Source organism: Lethenteron reissneri, chromosome 12 (assembly GCF_015708825.2).
Source record: "Lethenteron reissneri isolate LAM-NWPU_2019-01 chromosome 12, ASM1570882v1, whole genome shotgun sequence".
NCBI classification, from domain to species: Eukaryota; Metazoa; Chordata; class Hyperoartia; order Petromyzontiformes; family Petromyzontidae; genus Lethenteron; species Lethenteron reissneri.
In genome coordinates, this window is record NC_083790.1 from 4500454 (window position 1) to 4518706 (window position 18253).

The 18253-nt window shown below is 50.4% G+C and overlaps 1 protein-coding gene across 2 annotated transcripts in view; it reads right to left on the bottom strand.

The window, feature by feature from the left end:
* LOC133341779 (ral guanine nucleotide dissociation stimulator-like 1) overlaps positions 1 to 18253 on the bottom strand; it is a 57863-nt gene that overhangs the window by 21206 nt on the left and 18404 nt on the right. For both annotated transcript variants that reach the window (XM_061550493.1, XM_061550492.1), the window contains exon 3: positions 614 to 724. In XM_061550493.1, the coding sequence (XP_061406477.1) occupies positions 614 to 724 (111 nt within the window). The remainder of the gene's footprint in view (positions 1 to 613; positions 725 to 18253) is intronic.

The window sequence follows — 18253 nt, forward strand, 5'->3', positions numbered from 1 at the left end:
GTCCATATTTTCCCGTCCAGTAAAATCTTTACCAAACGCAAACGGGGTGAGGAATGCTGCTGCTGCTGCTAGCTGACACCGGGCGGCAGGATGCGATGGCTCGTGGAAATATCATCGCAATGAAAATAATTATTCGCATTCCGTCAGATATTAAAGAAAAACAAACATGTACGCACACGGGATGTATGGGCTGGATATGGAAGGAAGCTGTTAAACAAGGTGCGATTCCCAAATAAAGTATGCTATCACAGTGTAAACACTGGCCACAGACACATGATGCAGTGTGTACGTATGCACCATATGAAGTCACTGGATTTAACCAAAAACAAACCAAAAAACTCCCGTAATTAATTTTCCGCCGTGATGTTTCTTTTTCCCTTCTTGTTAAAATAACGTCGGCATCACACCCCTCAAAACAATCTGTTGCGATTTTCAGCCAGTCGGCTGAAACCTCCGTTTCGTTTTACGCCCCGAATCTCTGCAGCGCTTTGCTCAGCTATCTCCCGACCCTCTGATTCACCCGGTCACCTCAACCGCATCTCTCCTGCGCACTGCTCTTTTCCATTCGGCGTTGCTGCTGCTGCTAATGCTGCAGCTGTGCGGGCTGACTCACCCCGAGCCACCTGTGTCCCTTGTGCGAGGCCTCCTTGATCTGGATCTTCTTCATGGCCACGCTGTAGACGGCGCCCTCCTCGACCTCGTGACCCCAGTCCTGCACGGAGCTCTGACCGCCAGCAAGCGCAGCGGCAGCGCAGCGGGGATACACACACACACACGGACGCGCGGGTTACACACAAGCGCCGAGTGAAAGAGAAGACGCAGCGAAACCCAAGGCAGCAAAAAGCCGGATATGAGTACACCCTGCATAAGCACAGTGTTGATATAAGCCACGTACCCTGGCATTACATTGATGAGGCAACGGCAAGGAGAAACGCCTGACACAAGCACCCTCCTTCTGATATAAGCACAGCTGTGCTTGCTCCCAAGCTTCTACTGTACTGTGGATGCACAACCGCAGACTGTTAAGTACGAGCTCTGAGAAAGAAAAAAGAAAAATTCAGACGCAGCAAAACCCAAGACAGCAAAACGCCGGATATGAGCACACCCTATATAAGCACAGTCCTGATATAAGCCACGCATTACATTGGTGAGGGAAAGGCAGGGGGAATCTCCTGATACAAGAACGCTACTTCTGATATAAGGACAGCTGGACTTGCTCCCAAGCTTCTACTGTACTGTGCATGTATAACCGCAGACTGTATAGGCATTAACATGCACACTCTTGACAAGCGGCGTTTAATAAACGCATCCTTTCATGTAGCTCACCCGCTAACAACACTGGTTCTTGCGTTCGCGACACGCGCGTGGAACCGTGCGCGTGGGAATCGGTGACAGCTTTCATGGTTAAATGTTGACTATACGCAAACGATGAGCACCGATGTGACGGCATACTTCATGCCAGTCGGAATGGGGTGGTGGCGGGGGCGGGGGGGTTCAGCCACGGCCTGGAATCGAACCTCGGTTCGCTGGGTTGCAAGCGCAGTGCAGTGCGCCAACCACTACGCCACCCCTCCTCCCCCAAATATTACAAAGACAAATATCCCCCGGCACGGCACACGAGGGGGTAGGTGGCCAACGCCACGCCCGGCCGCCTTTGTCTCCCCAGTGACGATGTTCGCACACCGCACTGGACGCTTAATTAAGGCTGAGTCGACCTCGGGGGAGGGGCCCGGGACCGGCTCAGATAATCGCCAGTGGCGTTGACCCCGAGCGGGGAATCGAACTCGGGTCTCCGGAAAGTGCTCGGGAGCGACGACCGTCTCCGTCGGGAACCGCCGACCGCCGCGTTGCATCCGGTGCCCAAGTTACCGTCGGCGGCGGCGGCCCCGTCTCCAGAGGCTGCGCTGCCGCAGTGAATACGGTCCAACGTCTCTCTTTGGAAAATTCTGTCCGGGCATAACAACATCTGAAGGAGATCCTCCCCCGTTAAAGGTTTACCGTAGACCCACCGCCCCCCCCCCCCCCCCCCGCACACATGCGAAGAAAGGATCACCATTAAGGCGTTGACGTTGAGTGACTTGGACGGCGAGTCCAAAGGCACTGCACCAGCGCTCGTTAGCGCCGGTGATTTTAGCCCACGCACTAAATTCTCCGTGATAAAGGACCTGCCTGCCGCTGAGTGGCACAGTCCATGATGGGCGCACGTTTCGCTCACGCCTGACCCATTCAGGCACGCCGTCGCCGCTTGAGCTAAAAGGGTGCGCAGCTTTGACAAAGGTGCGTTTCACATTTCTTTGCAAATGCTTTTTGCGTTTCGTTTGTTGCCCTTCCGACCGCGCCTCCGATTCGCACGGTTGGCTTTGTGCGGTGCGAAATTAGTACAAGGTGCAGCCCCCGCAAATACTCGCGTCAACTGCGCCTTCGCTGCTAGAGGGAGCACGAGAGGGTTCAGTAATTGGCCTTCTCTGCCACGTTGACGTTTCAGAAGAGGTGTGAGAATCCACGCTTTAGCCCGCCACGCGCGACCTGCCGTGGTCGTGAACCCATTTGTACACCGCTGGGCGGACAGAGTTCAGGGGGGGGAGTTTTTTCAACTGCCGTGCCAGGAGACGGGAGTTGAACCGGGGGACTCGAGCGTAGCGAATTCGTTCCATCACAGCAGCGTCCCCGTACGATGTGGCGTAACGTACCCGATGCACCGCCACTCAAGGCTGGTGGAAATCGTGTACGGGAATGGGCACGGAGCATGAAAGTAAAGACACGTGCAATGTAAGCTGCTTCCAAATAAGCGTGTGAAAGTGCTATGTTATGCAACGCAAGCCTAGGCACAGCGAGAAGAATATTAATCTGGCAACAGCGCCAAGGACAAAGTGTCGCAGCAAAAAAGTAATCCAAAAAAATAATAATCGTACGGACACACTATTACCATTTGAGAACATAGAGGTCTTATCGTAATGGAAGTGTCCACAAAATGGGTACATTGATTTATAAATGTAATGACCTTGGTCATGGCCATTATTAGTAATGGTCAATCCATTGCAGGCCCCCTCCCATGCTGTGTCAGCCACTGGGTTGTTTGACCATACTTCACCGCGCCGGTCTGCGTGTGCGTGCTCGTTGTTGAAGGGGGAGGAGCGGTCCCGGATGCCACTGGTCACTGATGTCAGCCGTGGCCGGGAATCATAGTGCGGTGGAATTAGCCGCGCTATGCCACCTCTCCACCTTTCAACCCGAGCAAAATTGCATTCTTTCAAATGTCGGTCGGTGATATTGTCTCATCAAATGAGACAGACGAGCGCAATGTGCTTGAACAGCGCTGGCGGAGACACGCAGAACGGTAACTCAGGATATCAAGAATCAAAATTTATCCCATGAAATGACGCAACAATTTCTCATTTTGGAGCAAATTCGCATCACATTTCTCTCGGACTTTGGAAAAAATCCTGGCCGGATTAAGACTGACACCTAAACGTGAGGGCAGGAAAGCGTGGAATTATCCTCTGCCCCTTAGCTGTCGATTTGTTATCACATTCAAAAGCACGACCCCATGAACAGACAAGCGAATGCATTCCCTTAAGCATCCTCATTGACGGTGAGTAAATAGTACACAACCATAAAACGTACCAGAGCAGCACAGACAGGATGCCGGTTTGGGATTACAATGAAAGACAGAAAGACAAGCGCAGGGATCAGCGAACGTCAACGAAGGTCAATGACGACGCGCAAGCTGTAAGAGCGAGCTTGGGCAGGGCACGTCGTGGCCTCGCAGAGACGACAGACGATGGTGACGGACCATAAAGGAGTGGCGCCCCCAAAGGAGGTCCAACGGGGCGATGGAGCGGTGGTGAAGATCAGCTCACGGGGGTGAATGTCGCAAAACACCACGTGATTGCGGGCGATGGCAGCGCCTTGGCAGGGAGAGGGGGTGCGGGGCGGGGCGGGGGGGGGCATTCATCCAGCAGTGGATGGACCATGGCGGCTGATCGCGACGACGATTAGAAAAAAGAGCCACACTTCGGCAATGGTCTTTTGGACGTGCAAACCGGATTTGCGTCATGGCCACCAAACAGCTCTGGACGATGCTTAGCGTGGGGAGTCATCGACGATGTGGCAATTAGGGACGGCCCCCAAATCGGGAGGTCATTGTACCATCGGATGGGACCGGCTCGTCGCGGGAAGCGCGGAACTCGAATGTTCTCCATCCTTGTGCGAGCCACCGTGAGAAGGGTGATAAGCCCGAGGTCAACCGGGGGGGGGAAGGGGAGGGAAACAATGTTGGAGATTGACGCGCCGTCACAGCAAATCGGCAAAGGAATATCCAGCAGCGTCTACGAATTCACTGCAAAATCTTCAATAACGTAACACACGTCGATCCTAGACTGGATGGTGGCCTCCCCATACCCTACTGCGCCACCACGACAGCCAATGCGGGTTGGATAGGCGGGGAGCATAGATGTGTGTGTGGGGTTAGGGGCTAATAGTACAGTACAACAATGGATCCTGCTGCGCTGCTCTCTGCTGGGACGCAACGTAGCCCCGCAGCAGCCAACAGCAACCCGCGTGTGTCTTGGCGCGAGCCGGTGTCATTCAGAGTTGCTTATGCAGTGTCGGTGGCGTCGGTGAGTTCGCTTTTTCCCTTCAGTGTGAGTTCTAGCGCGCCGAACGAGCCCTTCAGCCACCGGTGGGTCTAGGCCGATCTGCGAGAACTCGACGTTCCTTCTTGCCCCCCACCACCCACCACCGGCGTGGCGGCGTCAATTTCGGAAGCCAAAATTCCACCGGTGGTGCGCTCGCATTCCGCGCACGTTTCCAGGACGGCATCACGACACGAGGGGGGCGGGGGGGGGCAGCCCTAGAGAGAGACTCGAATCTCGCGGCGCGTGACAAATTACGCCGCTCGGTCAACATCGCACGCCCCCGAAACTGTTGCCGAGCCAATTACAATTGGCCGAGTCGCCAGGTCTGTAATTAGATAATTATCGAACTGGCGACAGCTCAGGATTTGACGTTGGCTGACAGCACTGGTTTGCGTATCGTGCCACAAGTCGACGTCGCAGATTTTTCAGAACACTTTAAAATCGACGCAAATGTGCCCCACCTGGGGTGGACTGCGAGACTCAGCGATGTGCGCACTGCGCTGTGAGCCCGGCTAACATCAGTGGTGCAAGTGATATCTGATATGGGGCAGGCCTTCATCCATTGGTGAATTGAGATTGGCTGCAGCAAGATGTATTTATTTGTAATTTTATAAGTTCACGAGGGGGGGGGGGCGGTTGCACGCAGATGGATTCACTAAGCAGCTGCCTTGACAAATCCCTGCAGAGGCTTTAGAATTACCGTCATCATCAACCATGATCAAGCCACTGCTGGATAAAGGCCTTCCTAAGTCATCACTATTTCACAGTGCTGTGATGTGACAACATTATGAATGATACAAATAAACTACCACAACTACCCACTTTGGATAAGATATTACGTAATACACAGTAAATCAAAAATTCTCATTTATCGTGCAATTTAATAAATCCCAACATTTCGATTTAAAGCTTTCGTGACTGCAGGGATTCATCTTCTTGGTTCTTTCGGTAAAGTCACGTAGAAGAGAAATAATAATATAATATATTTTTTCTTTTTATTTTATTACTTTATTATTTCCCTTCTACGTGACTTTACCGAAAGAACCAAGAAGATAAATCCCAACTTGTCGTTCTCAGAGAAGAGCGAGCGTTGACGACGAGGTGACGAGACTGTTTTTTGTAATTCTGGTCTCTTGTAGAAAAAAAAACCCCAACAACTTCCAAGCGATCCTTCTGGGGTCCGTACAGCGGACTTCTCGAATTCACGAGGCCACTTGGTTCAAACCAACTTCTCGTGATGCCCTCGTGCTCCGTCACTCGTTCACCACCAGATGAAACATTTACCACTGCGTGCTGTTGCCTCAGCGTTATACACGGAGCTGACTCGTCGTATAAGACGGGGCGGGGTGATGTTGGTTTATGCACCAAATCATGAGACCAGCAAAGGCATCGAACGAAACCTAATCTGCGGCGCAGGTGAACTTTAGAATGTGCTCGAGATGCAAATAATGTAATTGCGGGTGTTGATGTTCAGGTCGAACAAACATCCCTGGCTGTTAATTCACTTACTGTCGGGACGGCTTAGGTAATGGTTAGCGCACGGCCCGTGCTGAGCAGCAGAAATTATAATGGCAATTTTGCAAAAAAACACCTTAGCCAGGTATTATGGAGGTCCATTTTAGGATTAAAAACATGTTAAATGTGTCACTATACAGTACACACATTTAAGCGTTGAGTTTTTTTTCTAACGTTACCATAAAATCTGGGGATACCGGCGTGGTAGAATTGTTATCACGTTGGACTTACGCAATGATCCCGAGGTCGCCAGTTCGATTCCATCTCCTGGCGTGGAAGTAAAAATAATTGGGGAAAGTTTCGTGAATCTCCCCGTGTCCGTGCCCCCCAGCAGTATAAATCGCTGCACCACAGTCGATCTGTAGGGCCGAGTGCGGCGGGCTAAAGCGTGGATTATCACACCTCATCTATAACGTCTGGCCCAGCGTGGAAGAGTAGGCCAAAGAACCATGTCTTTAGGGGGGATCTTTAAAGCTTCCTCCAGCGGAGGTCCTTTCACCAGCATTTACACTCGACGAGGTTTGACAACGCCTCTGGAAGCCGCGACGTCGGGAACTCGCGGTTCGCTGCAATTGAAGAGGATTACGCGGTACTCTTCACCGCTTGACCAAAAAAAAAAACATTTTAATCGTACTAGGAAAAAGCCTGCTTTCAAATTAAAGGACAGCGAACGGGTCCCGTTCAGTTATTGCACCTTCTACCCACGATCGTACATATTCCAGCGCTTTATGATAGCTGTGCCATGTTTACGTAACCAAATTCAATTGCTCATGAAGTGCGTTCTTCCGAGCGCTGCGCTTCCCGAGGCCACGCGTTTGTTACATCCTCCTCGGCGTTCCACCCTGCGAGCACGCCCCGCTAAAGACGTCGCATAGCATGCTCACCGGGGAGCGAAGTGTACAAGTGGGATACGTATGTTGTACATATGTGGAACTTCTTTCGCGCCGTACGTAGCCAACCGTGTTAATCGGAGGTGTGGGGGGGTGGCAACAACCTAAACACAAAAAGCAGTTCTAAAGTTTTCAATCTAGATGATTTAAAAGTGCACAACTTCCAGTGGCTTCGTAATATCGGAAGGAAGAGCATTCCAGATGGCCACAGATGCACATTCCAAAGCGCGAGTCGAAAAACAACAGTTACACCGTTGGACAAATAGGTTACTGGACAAAAAATGTAAACCCCTTTTGACGCAGCGGAATTTCTTGGCTGTGCTTGATGAGCCAGCGAACGTACACGAGGTTGAGAACATTCCGCTGCGCGTCTAAAAGGGTCGTGGTTTGTGAACGTCTGGAAAAAAAACATTGCCATTACACTGCGCTGGGTGTGGGGTGGTTAATTGGTCAGGGCGGATAGGTGATGGTCAGATATGCGGCGTTTGCCGTCTGCATTATGAAAGCTTTGGAGAGGGCCTTGGAGGCTGGAAGAGGCAGACGCCAATGGGACGGCGGATTCATGACGTGGGAAAGTGACAAATTAACAGAAGCGAAACGCTTTCAAAAACAAGAGAAGGAATATCGGGGGGGGGGGGGGGGAGGCGGTGGAGGTGACGTTTGACTGGTGCTTGACAGGACTCAAACCATCTGGCCAAGAGCCCTGCACGGAGCACAACAACACAGGGCACCAGCTGGCAACCACCGCTAGGCCCCGCTCCATAGGGGCTCGCGTCAATAACATCAACCACATGGACAACTGCTGCAGAAAACAAACCGCGTGCGTCGCCAACTCGCCCAGGATTGGGTACAAACGCGTACAATGCAGTCCAGGTTAATGGATGAGTAAAGTAAAAACAATTCTACGATACATGACTCCACCGAATTCTGACACTTTTTATAAAATGGGTTGGAAAGAAATAATTACAGGAAGGATAAAACATGCAGAGGACGATTTCTAAAAGATTGTCAATTGACAAAAATATTAGTCCTCCCATAATGTCTTGAATGTCACGTGACATCATACCACTTGTATGACACATAACAGCCTTGTTTCTGACCACCAACTCAAAGCACCCCACACATTGTGGCCATATTATTGTAGACATCAGCAAGATTGTGAGATAACTTTGTAGCGGTTTCATACTCGTTACGAATCGTCAGTACGGTACCTACTGCCGCTTTGTGCTTCAGGGGAGTTATGTTTGTCAAGCCTACCGTGACCACTCTGGGGACAGTCTGGCCTTGCCTAGTCTGGCCCTGCCTAGAGTCTGATCCTGCCTAGAGTCTGATCCTACCTAGAGTCTGATCCTACCTAGAGTCTGATCCTACCTAGAGTCTGATCCTACCTAGAGTCTGGCCCTGCCTAGAGTCTGATCCTACCTGGAGTCTGGCCCTGCCTGGAGTCTGGCCCACCCCTTGTTGGAAAAGGTTCGCGGTGCGATTCCAGCGACAGTCCTAGTTAATAATGCGGTGTCTAATAACTGTAAAAAAACACTACGCGCCACCTGCTTCACAGCGGACATTAAAAGATCCCCTGACGTCATTTGCAAGAGGAGGCCATTGTGTGCTAGTGCCACAGTCCAAATTAACCAAATAAAAAAATACCCATAAATGAATAAGTTTGGATTGTACACAGCAATTATAATCACTCCCCTACTGGCAGACTAATGCCCATGTAACTCTTGCAAATTAGACTCACTCTGGTCTCTTGAGTTCTCACCCAGGCGAAATGAAATACACTTTAGCTCATAAATTATCCAGTGTACAAATTCTGACACGTTGTGTAAATCATGAGAAACTCATCAGATATAATAAGTGTGTGCGCAGGGTGGAAGCAAATATACGGTGTTTACATACAAAGCCTGTCCATATACCCACTTCGGAACATCTACATTTTTGTAATAGACTATTCTGTAAAGAAGAAGGGTTAGTGAATAATTTGTTCACAAGATCGGCACTTAAGACGTCCAACAATTGAACACGCGTTACCCTCCACTGGGTCGCTGAACTCAGCACTACCTAAGTGCAACATCATTGTATTCACTTAACAACATGGCTTGCGAGCTCACTCTAAGCGGCTTAAGAATTACCCCACAGGTCGACCTGGATAATGCATTACTGTTAGTTATTTACATAGAACACAAAAAGGTCTGAATCATTATAACTGGAGGCAAGGAGCGTTCATCCCACGCATTTGTACAATCTCAAAGTTATGTGCAAAAGCTGCAATCATCTTTTTAAACGTGCTGACAGTCACGCGCTGCAATGGCTAACACACTAGACTAGCAGTCCAGATTGCGGCCCGCTTGGTTCCATCTCCCGGCACGGCAGATGGAGTATTGGTCAGAGTTGTATTAACTCCCTCGGCCTCCCTCCACCCAAGCCTCATAAATGAGTGCACACCGCAGTCAGTTGATAGGCAAGGTCGCGTGCGGCAGGGTCAAAGGTTAAAGTGTGTGCGTACTCTGTGGGCCCTCTCGCCTCTGCCGAGATGTCTGGCCAGAGTGGCAGAGTTGGCCAAATACCTTCTAGGGGTGCACCTGAGAGCTGCCCCTCACCCCCCGTGCAGTGGTGTGAGCATTATTCACTCAATGTTCACTGCGTCTATGTTGTATAAAATCTCACCCAGTGCTTTCACGCCGGATTCTGGGTGATAAATGAATAAATAAAAAGCGCCTTCTGTTTTGTCACCACCAGCCACGATTAATCCGCTGCTGGACGAATGCCTCCACAAAGCCGCCGCCGTGTGTATGAATGTCCTGCATTTTACATCTCCACCTTAAAAGAACGTGTGTTGTTGTGAAGGGCGATTAAATTCTCGTGGAGACATGCCCAGCTGGATTTATAATTGAGAGGCTCAAAAAAGCACAAATCAGTGACGTATCACGGACAAGACTGATGAAGGGTAGCGGCAGCACAAAGGAGGGAAACGTGTCCACGACGAGAACGACCGCCACGGAGATGGAGCGACTAGCTCGGCGCGGAGACGAGACAGTAGCAGCGCTGGACCGTGAGAGATGGCGGCGTGGGGAGGCCTTCATCCAGCAGTGAGAGAGCATGGCTGATCGGAGATGACGACGACGACGGCGGCGACGATAACGGGCGATTAAAACGGTCACCCAACAATCGTCTCGACCTCGGTTGTACGTTGTGTGCGTGCGTGCGTCCGTGTCCACACGGCACGGGGAGGTGATTTACGTTCGCCCGTGTGGAGCTCTGCGCACGCAGTGCCTCCGTTGCCGAGAGCACACCCCAAACAACAAAGCGCCGTGACTCCCAGAACTCAATGTACAACAGCGGCACACGTCGAACAGACAATTTGTGCTTTGCGACGATTCCAATGCTCTCGCAGCGTGTACAGCACCGTAGGAAATGCATAATTTACCAGTGTGATTTGGTTAATGGTATTAAATTGCATTTTCTACTATAATAGCATCTAAGGGGTGTGTGTAAGGGGGGGGGGCACCATGGAGAGATTTGTCGAGGTGTCTGCAACCATCTCTGTGCACCCCTGTGAACTTATAAATTAGTCAATGAAGAAGATGTTGCTCCGGCGAATCTCAATCCACCAATGGATGAAGGTTCCCCCCACCCCACGCCATGTCGGTCGTAAAGGGGTTTTGACCATACTTCACCACGCTGGTCAGTGCGAGATGGTGAAGAGGAGGCCATGACCAGTGATTGCGTCACTCATCACCGATGTTGTCCACGACTGGGAATTGAAAGGGGGTCGTCCAGGTTTGCAGCGCAATGAGGGACCACATCGCTCGAGCCTGATGTTCAATTAAAATGTAGAAAGGCTGCCTTTGAAAATACATCTCAACTGTAATGCTGTACTGTAATTATAATGGTTTTTTTTCCCTCTCTCTCTCTCAAAATAATGGCTTTGGGGACAACCGCGCACAAATCCACCACAGTTTAACTCCCGGGAACCGTTGAGGTCTGTTCTGAGAGCAGTGAATTAGTGTGCAGGTCATTTGTTGGTACAACAACAACAGAACAAATAACAAGCTCCTAACAACACTGGCCAGTTCAAGGCTCTCCCAGTCCCAGACAAGCTTACTTTCTAAATGGGAGACTTGTATTTTTGTGGGGGGGGGGGCGCTGCAGCCCGAACTAAATGAAATAGAAACACACGCAAAAGCAAAAACAAATCTGGGGCGCGTGGCCCTGGCACCCATGTGAGACGTGCTTTGGAAGCGATAATAGAAAGGCGATTATTGGCGAGCGCAACAAGCTCTCGCGCGGTCACCGAAGTGCAAGTCGGACAAAGCACCGTGAAGGTGTGTGGGGGGGGGTAGACAAATTGTCGCGGTGAAAATCAGCGGCGGCGGCTGCCTCGTCGTCGTTTGGGGGATTCGGTTGAATCGGACCGCATGGCGGCACCGCTCATTTGCCGCGGCCGGCACATTTCTCTGGGGCGACGGGGGAGTGTGTGGGGCGCGAAAAAATAAAAACGCGCGGTCCTGGAAAGGGGGGCTCCTCGGGGGTTCGCGTCGCTCAGGGAACGTCCGCCGGTCGTGAAATTTGCCGAGGCCGCGTCAAAAAGTCCACGGCGGTTCTGAAAGCGCGCCTCTGTGCGTGCTGACAAACCGCTAAACCGTGAATATTACCTTTCTGTTATTAAATGCACTCCCTTCCTCCCAGCCCCCCCCCAGCCCTCACTTGTTAATGTTTTTTTTAAAAAAGCTCTTTGTGCGGTTTTATTGGCCTTGCAAATGGAGAAAAGTGCGCTCAAAAGATCTAAACCAATTGCGTTTGAAGATTAACTGTTTTTGAATTGAAGTTTTGTGCAAAGAGTAACACCTTTATTTCGTTTCAGCACGGTTGTTGGCTCGGGTAAAACGGCGGGAAGAGTTGGTGAGGGCAACCCTCGCGGGAAGGTGTCAAGGCTGAGGAAACAATAAACAGCGGAGGGAGGAGGTGGGATCCAGTTCACGTTTTTCCACGACACCAGCTGCAAGTGTGACCCACAGTCTTCTTTAATGGCAGCTCGCTTGTGTACACAACACTCGGGGTTGAACGCGATGTTACCACTCACCGACGCGGGTGTTCATTGCCCGCAAGAAGTATTCAAAACATGCTCCTTACTAATAGGGTTTTCCCCCTTTTTTTGGCAACAAAAACTGACACATTTTGCAAGGAATCATGCTTACATTGACCACAATACTTGCAGTCAAATGCAAACAAAAAACAATACTCTGATAATGTATGCATTGTTCTTGAAACTGATTGGTCCACACCAGAGACAGCTTTCTTTAGAGCCTAGTCTTAATGTCATCTGGTCGAACACCATATGAGACTAGGCTCTAAAGAAAGCTGCCTCTGGTGTGGACCAATCAGTTTCAAAGACAATGCATAAATTATCAGAGTATTGTTTTTTGTTTGCATTTGACTGCAAGTATTGTGGTTAATGTAAACATGATTCCTTGCAAAAGGTGTCAGTTTTTGTTGCCAGAAAAAAGGGGAAAACCCCTATTAGTATATTTTGATACTGGCAAAGGAGGTCCCATGATGAAACATGCTCCTTCTTCGAACAATGGCCACGAGCAATGATAACCACTTATTACCGCCGCGGGCAGAGACTCTGCGGCTCTCAGCCGCTGGTGGTTATTAGTGAGCGCGTGCGGCTTCCTACGGCTCTGCCAGAGTCACGTGAAGCGCTTGGGTCAATGGTTGCTTCGGATTAACACTTAGCAGGCTGTCGCGACCAACATTATTCATAATAAAGGTTTTTGGGCGAGATCGCGTAAGTACGAATGTCTTCTTGGTTCTTTCGGTAAAGTCACGTAGAATGGAAAAAAAAACATAATAAAATAAGTCTCACGACTTCAGACTCTGTCTTCTCGACATACCTGTTCTTCACCTGAGGACGGCTGCTTGCGTTGTGGCCGAAACGTCGTGAGAATTATTTTACTATGTTTTATTTTTATTATTTTATTATTTCCATTCTACGTGACTTTACCGAAAGAACCAAGAAGATGAATCCCTGCAGTCACGAAAGCTTTAAATCGAAATTTAAGTACGAATGTGTCGTAACCCTCCACCACCCGACACGGCCAGTAAGGTTTGTCACGTTACCTGCCGGTGAGCTGGAGAGTAAATCCTCAATTTGTAAATGTTTGTGGATTTACTCACGCGATCTAAACCAAAAACCTTCATTATGGCGACTTCGGAATGTTGAATTTCTGTTAAATGTCTCGCATGCCCGAGTGTTTCGGTTCTGACGCCCCCACGAAATATGACGAGTATAAATATATATTTTTAAAAATAACCGACTAATCTCATTCGCACGTCCTTTGTCAACCCGCCTGCTTGTTGGTCACAGAGTTATCTGACCGTGCTTCACCGTGCTCGGTCAGTGCGGGTTCGTGAAAGGGGAAGGGGGCCAGGGCCGATTCAGATGTCCGCTCACCGTCGGCGTTACAGCCGTGCTCGGGAATCCAACTCAGGTCGATAGGTTCACCGGGTAGTGTGCAGTGGTGGTGCAGTGGTGGTGCAGTGGTGCACCACCACTGCCACCACCCCACCCCCCAATCAACACATGCAACTTCCTTCAGTCCGTATCAAACCACAGTACAGCCCCCCACACCACCCTTGAAAAACGGATAGCCTTGATCGTATTCTGCACTGGTAACACGGGTGGTGCAAGTTGACGTCATCGTATAAATTGCCTCATGCCAGTGTAATACCACACACACACACACACGTATTTTGAGTGTAGTATTGGTTTACTATATACGTTCGTGCGTGAGGTCTTCTTATCGGCCAACTTGTTGACTGGCAGTATTCGTCATTTGCCGTGGCTGAACGGCACAGGTGCAGGCAGGGGGCTGGCTTGATTTAATGCTGGAGGGTCCTGCCAAGCATAACAGTGTGATGTAATAATATAGCCCTTCTCGTGGGCCACATTCACCACAGGTGCACATCTGCTCAATGCATTGGGCTGGCCTCACAAGGACTTGCGAGGAACCCACACAAAGACAACGATCCCGCCCATGTCTAGGCTTGACAGACTGTCGGGGCAAGTGCTGAAGGCCGGCACAGCACACGAGGTGGTGGGTGGCTGACACCACGCAGGGCCTCCTTTGTCTCCCCGGTGCTGATATTTGCACATCGCATCAGTAACGGAGTTTGGTCCGAGTCGATCTAGAGGAGGCCCAGAACCGGTTCAGATATCCGTCACCGGTGTTCGGCCGTGAGCGGGAATCAAACTCGGGGTCGTCGGGTTTCGTCGCGCACACACACGCAAAGACAAAGACACACACACACAGCTGACTGGCTCTCAGACACTTAAGGTATTTCTCCGACTCCTTGAGCCAGATACACTGTAGCGCTCTTGAAAAGGCAATCGTCTGGAAGCACACGATCATATTTAATTTTTTGTGCCGAGAAACCCTCGCTCTGCTGGAATCAATCGAACTTAACACCGCTCATTGCCGTGGCGGTTTCCAAAGCGTCACTGGTGACATATGAACACCGGTTTGTAGTCTCTTCCGCAGCGAGATATTCACGTGTCCGTTGAACTTCTTTCGCACCGTACGTAGCCAACCGTGCCAATCATGTTTTGGTAAGAAATCTCACAGCGTATCCCGATCTCCTGCTTCCACACAACATGTACAAATTGATGAGGGTATATCAAAACGGAAGCTCTTGGCCTAAAAATCATCCCCATTTTCGCCGAATGGCGGGAGGCAATTCACCCACGACGTTTTGAGCAGAAAGCCAGCGCAAGCGCAACGAGGCGTTGTTATTGTTCGTTTCATCGTTGTATATCCACGTGACGTCCTCCCAACACGATGGGTCGCACTTTCCCCCCGCACCTCCGATTAGCACGGCTGGCTACGTACGGCGCGAAAGGAGTTATGCAGACACACACGCTTAAGATACATGCTCGTCAATAACACTACAGATAATAAATCAGTGTAAGAAACCGATGAACAGAAACACCTTTACAACCAGTGCATGTCAACAACCGTGTCCCCATTTCAATATGTCGGCAAGTTGCAACGGCGGGTGTCCCGTTCACCGTTGAATCTCGGAACGCGCAAGCTATCCGGCGTTCATTTTATTTAGAGAGGCGTAGCGCGGTTGTTTTTAAAGACATTGTAGTGTACTCACCGCAAGAGAACCGCAGCGACACGACGGCGCTCTATGACAGCTGGCGACAAACTGTGCCACAAGCCCTCCCGCATTGCCTTGTGGGAGCCTCGGTACGTCTTCTGACCTGAAGACGTACCGATATAAATGTATTTCATTTTTTCTTCCTATTCCATTCCGATGACGTACGTGTATGTCATCGGAATGGGAAAGGGCTTAGAACTGCGAGTCTCCGCAAGTCGACTATGCCACAGTAGAACACAGCTAGGGTTCTTTCTACGATTCAGCGTCGATGCCAAGGGCTCCAACAGCCGAACTGATGCAACTCATCAGAGTAGCGGGAGAAACCTCCCAAGTCGTGCAGGTACAGCTGCCCCGTTTTCTTCTATTCACGTGAAACTTGACGCTTGAGCGATGAGGCAAGAGAATGTACAACCACCGACAGACAGCAGTTTGCCCGTCTCTTGCACACGTTTGTCCACCGAAGATGTAAGCAAATATAAAGCGTTTTTAGATTTAAAAAAAAGTATGATTTTATCATCGTCATCACGATACGTGGCCAGACAGCCCGTGGGTATCCACTTTCCTCTCTTGTCTTGTGCCAAAATGCTCAAGTGGTGCCACATCTTTCTGGCACCAATCTCTTATGTTGTCAAGCCATGCGCTGTTAGGCCAAGATGTTATTTTAGCAACCACCGCACAATTTTTTTCTGGACACCCCGTATTATACACAGTACCACATCCCCGCCACCGGAATGATTTTGCTTGGGGCTCCACGGCTGATCGACGCGCTACAACTTGTCTCGCCAACGCAGTGTTCCCAGGTAAAAGACGTCTCCGCTGTGAGAAAAAAAATCGAATTAAATATAAAACGTGTTCCTACCTGCCACGTCGCTGTAAATGTTTCACTGCGGTTTCGACCGACGGCCCCAGTTTGAATGTGCAGAACAAATTCGTTATTTCCCCCAACGTCCGCGCACAATGCGGCAATTGTCTACTTGGTCAGAAACTTTCTTTTGTGGAACCGATGGAAAGGCCCATACAGTGCTCCCCTGTATTTACACAATGGCAAGATAGCTCGTGGATTTTTTTTTTCATTTTCCCGAACGCAGCACTTCTCAACAACGAGAAATTACACGGTACTTGCCGACAACTAAAGTTTTAAATGTTGCACAAGTGTTTATATAATGAAGGCGGGCGGGCAAACTAAACTATAAAGTAAACTATTTATTTTATTTTACCAGGTAAGGCCAACTGAGCTATAAATAGCTCTCTTTCAGAAGCGTCCTGGCCACAAATGATAGCTCAAAGAAGTGGCCTAATCATGTGGAAATCTGTAGCAGCCAAATAATCTAAACGCGTGATGTTGATTCTAAACGTGGAGGGAAAAACCGGAGGACCCGGAGAAAAATCCACGCGACCACGGAGAGAGAGAGAAACACGCAGACTCCAAATATTCGGGCATCAGGGTTGGGATCGAACCCACGACCTCCTGCACACACCAGGCGTGGGAGAGGAACCGCGGGAGGATGGGCACCCAGGACCGCGCGTGTCAGTCGAGAAACAAACAAACAAACAACAACAACAACAAACAAGTCTGAGAAACGAGAGAGGGGCCTTGCACAGGCTGGAAAGGAGTTTGGAAGGAGACGGGCGAGGCAGGGGGCGGGCGGGCGGGCTGGGAGAGAGACGCGGAACATCTGGAAAGAGTTAAACGTCTCTTGATGGCCACAGCCGAGAGCATTCCCGTTGTTTTTCTCCGGCAAGGATCCACGTTGCCGTTTCTTGTAAACAGGGACTGCTGCTCAAAGTGCACACGCGCGTCGAGAGCTTAACCACAAGCGGCCACACCACCACTTAGCCATTACCGGCCACACCACCACTTAACCATAAAATCGAGCACACCACCACTTAACCATATTTGACCACATCACCACTTAACCATAACCAGCCACACCACCACTTAACCATAACCGGCCACACCAACCTCTCCCCCCCCCACAACAATTCCCGAATTGTCACGATTCGGCTCATGATTCGATCCTTCGTTTTTCCCGTCTCTTTGTTTGACTTTTTTTTCGTTCCGTCTGCCTGCACGGTTGCGTGATCTAGCCCCACGAGCCGTCGTGTGACGTCGGCAAATCTCTCGCACGAATTGCAAATCGGCGCTGTTGTTTCGCGGTTTGGATCCCCGAATCGCTGAGCGCGCGAGAGAAAATTGGCCGAATCGATCCGTCGTCACCCTGCCGAGAGGCTCAATAAATATTTCCACACGTATGTGCCGGCATCAAATGCCCACGGAGAGAAATGCTCTGGGAAGAAAGTAACAGCCCCTTTTGTCTATCCCACTGCCGGATGAATGTCTCTCCCCACAGACCCGTGTCGGTCAAGGGAGGGGGTGGTGGGGTGGTCTGGCCATATTTCACCACGTTTGGTCAGCGTAGATCGGTGAAGGTGCAAGTGGAAGGGAAGAGATCAAGAGGAAGGCAGAAGAAGAGGCGGTGGGGGCGCTGAGGTGCGATCGGACACGGTGGCCCGAGGGGCGGAAAGAGAGATGGCGCAGGACAAGGGCAGCGTGGAGAAGGTTGGCGAGGAGAGCGGAACACCTCACATGAGTGGGACAAACGTGTGGAAGAAGAAGAAAATAAATTAAGATCGGTGTAGGTGGGGAGCACTGTACAGCGCACCGCAGTATCCTATAACATCTGCGTTATGCACTGCGGTCACCCATCAGTGTCCACATTCGCCAAGTTCAAAAAGTATCTACGCATTACTCAATTTGGATTATAGTCATCGCTCCCTACTGGTAGACTAACGCCCCAGGTCACGCTTGCAAATGAGACTCGAATCCTGGTCTCTTGAGTTCGCACCTGGTGAAATGAAATAACCTACCTCAAGCGGTGGTGGGGGGGGGGGGGGGTGAGGAGAGGGGTGAGAGGTGTAGGATTGTTGGGTGGAAGACCAGGACAGGTTCAGTGATGTTAGCCATGGCAAGGAATCAAACTCGGCTCACTGGGTTCATCAGCGCAGCGTGTCAACCACCGCATCGTCGCTCCATCCAGCCATTGG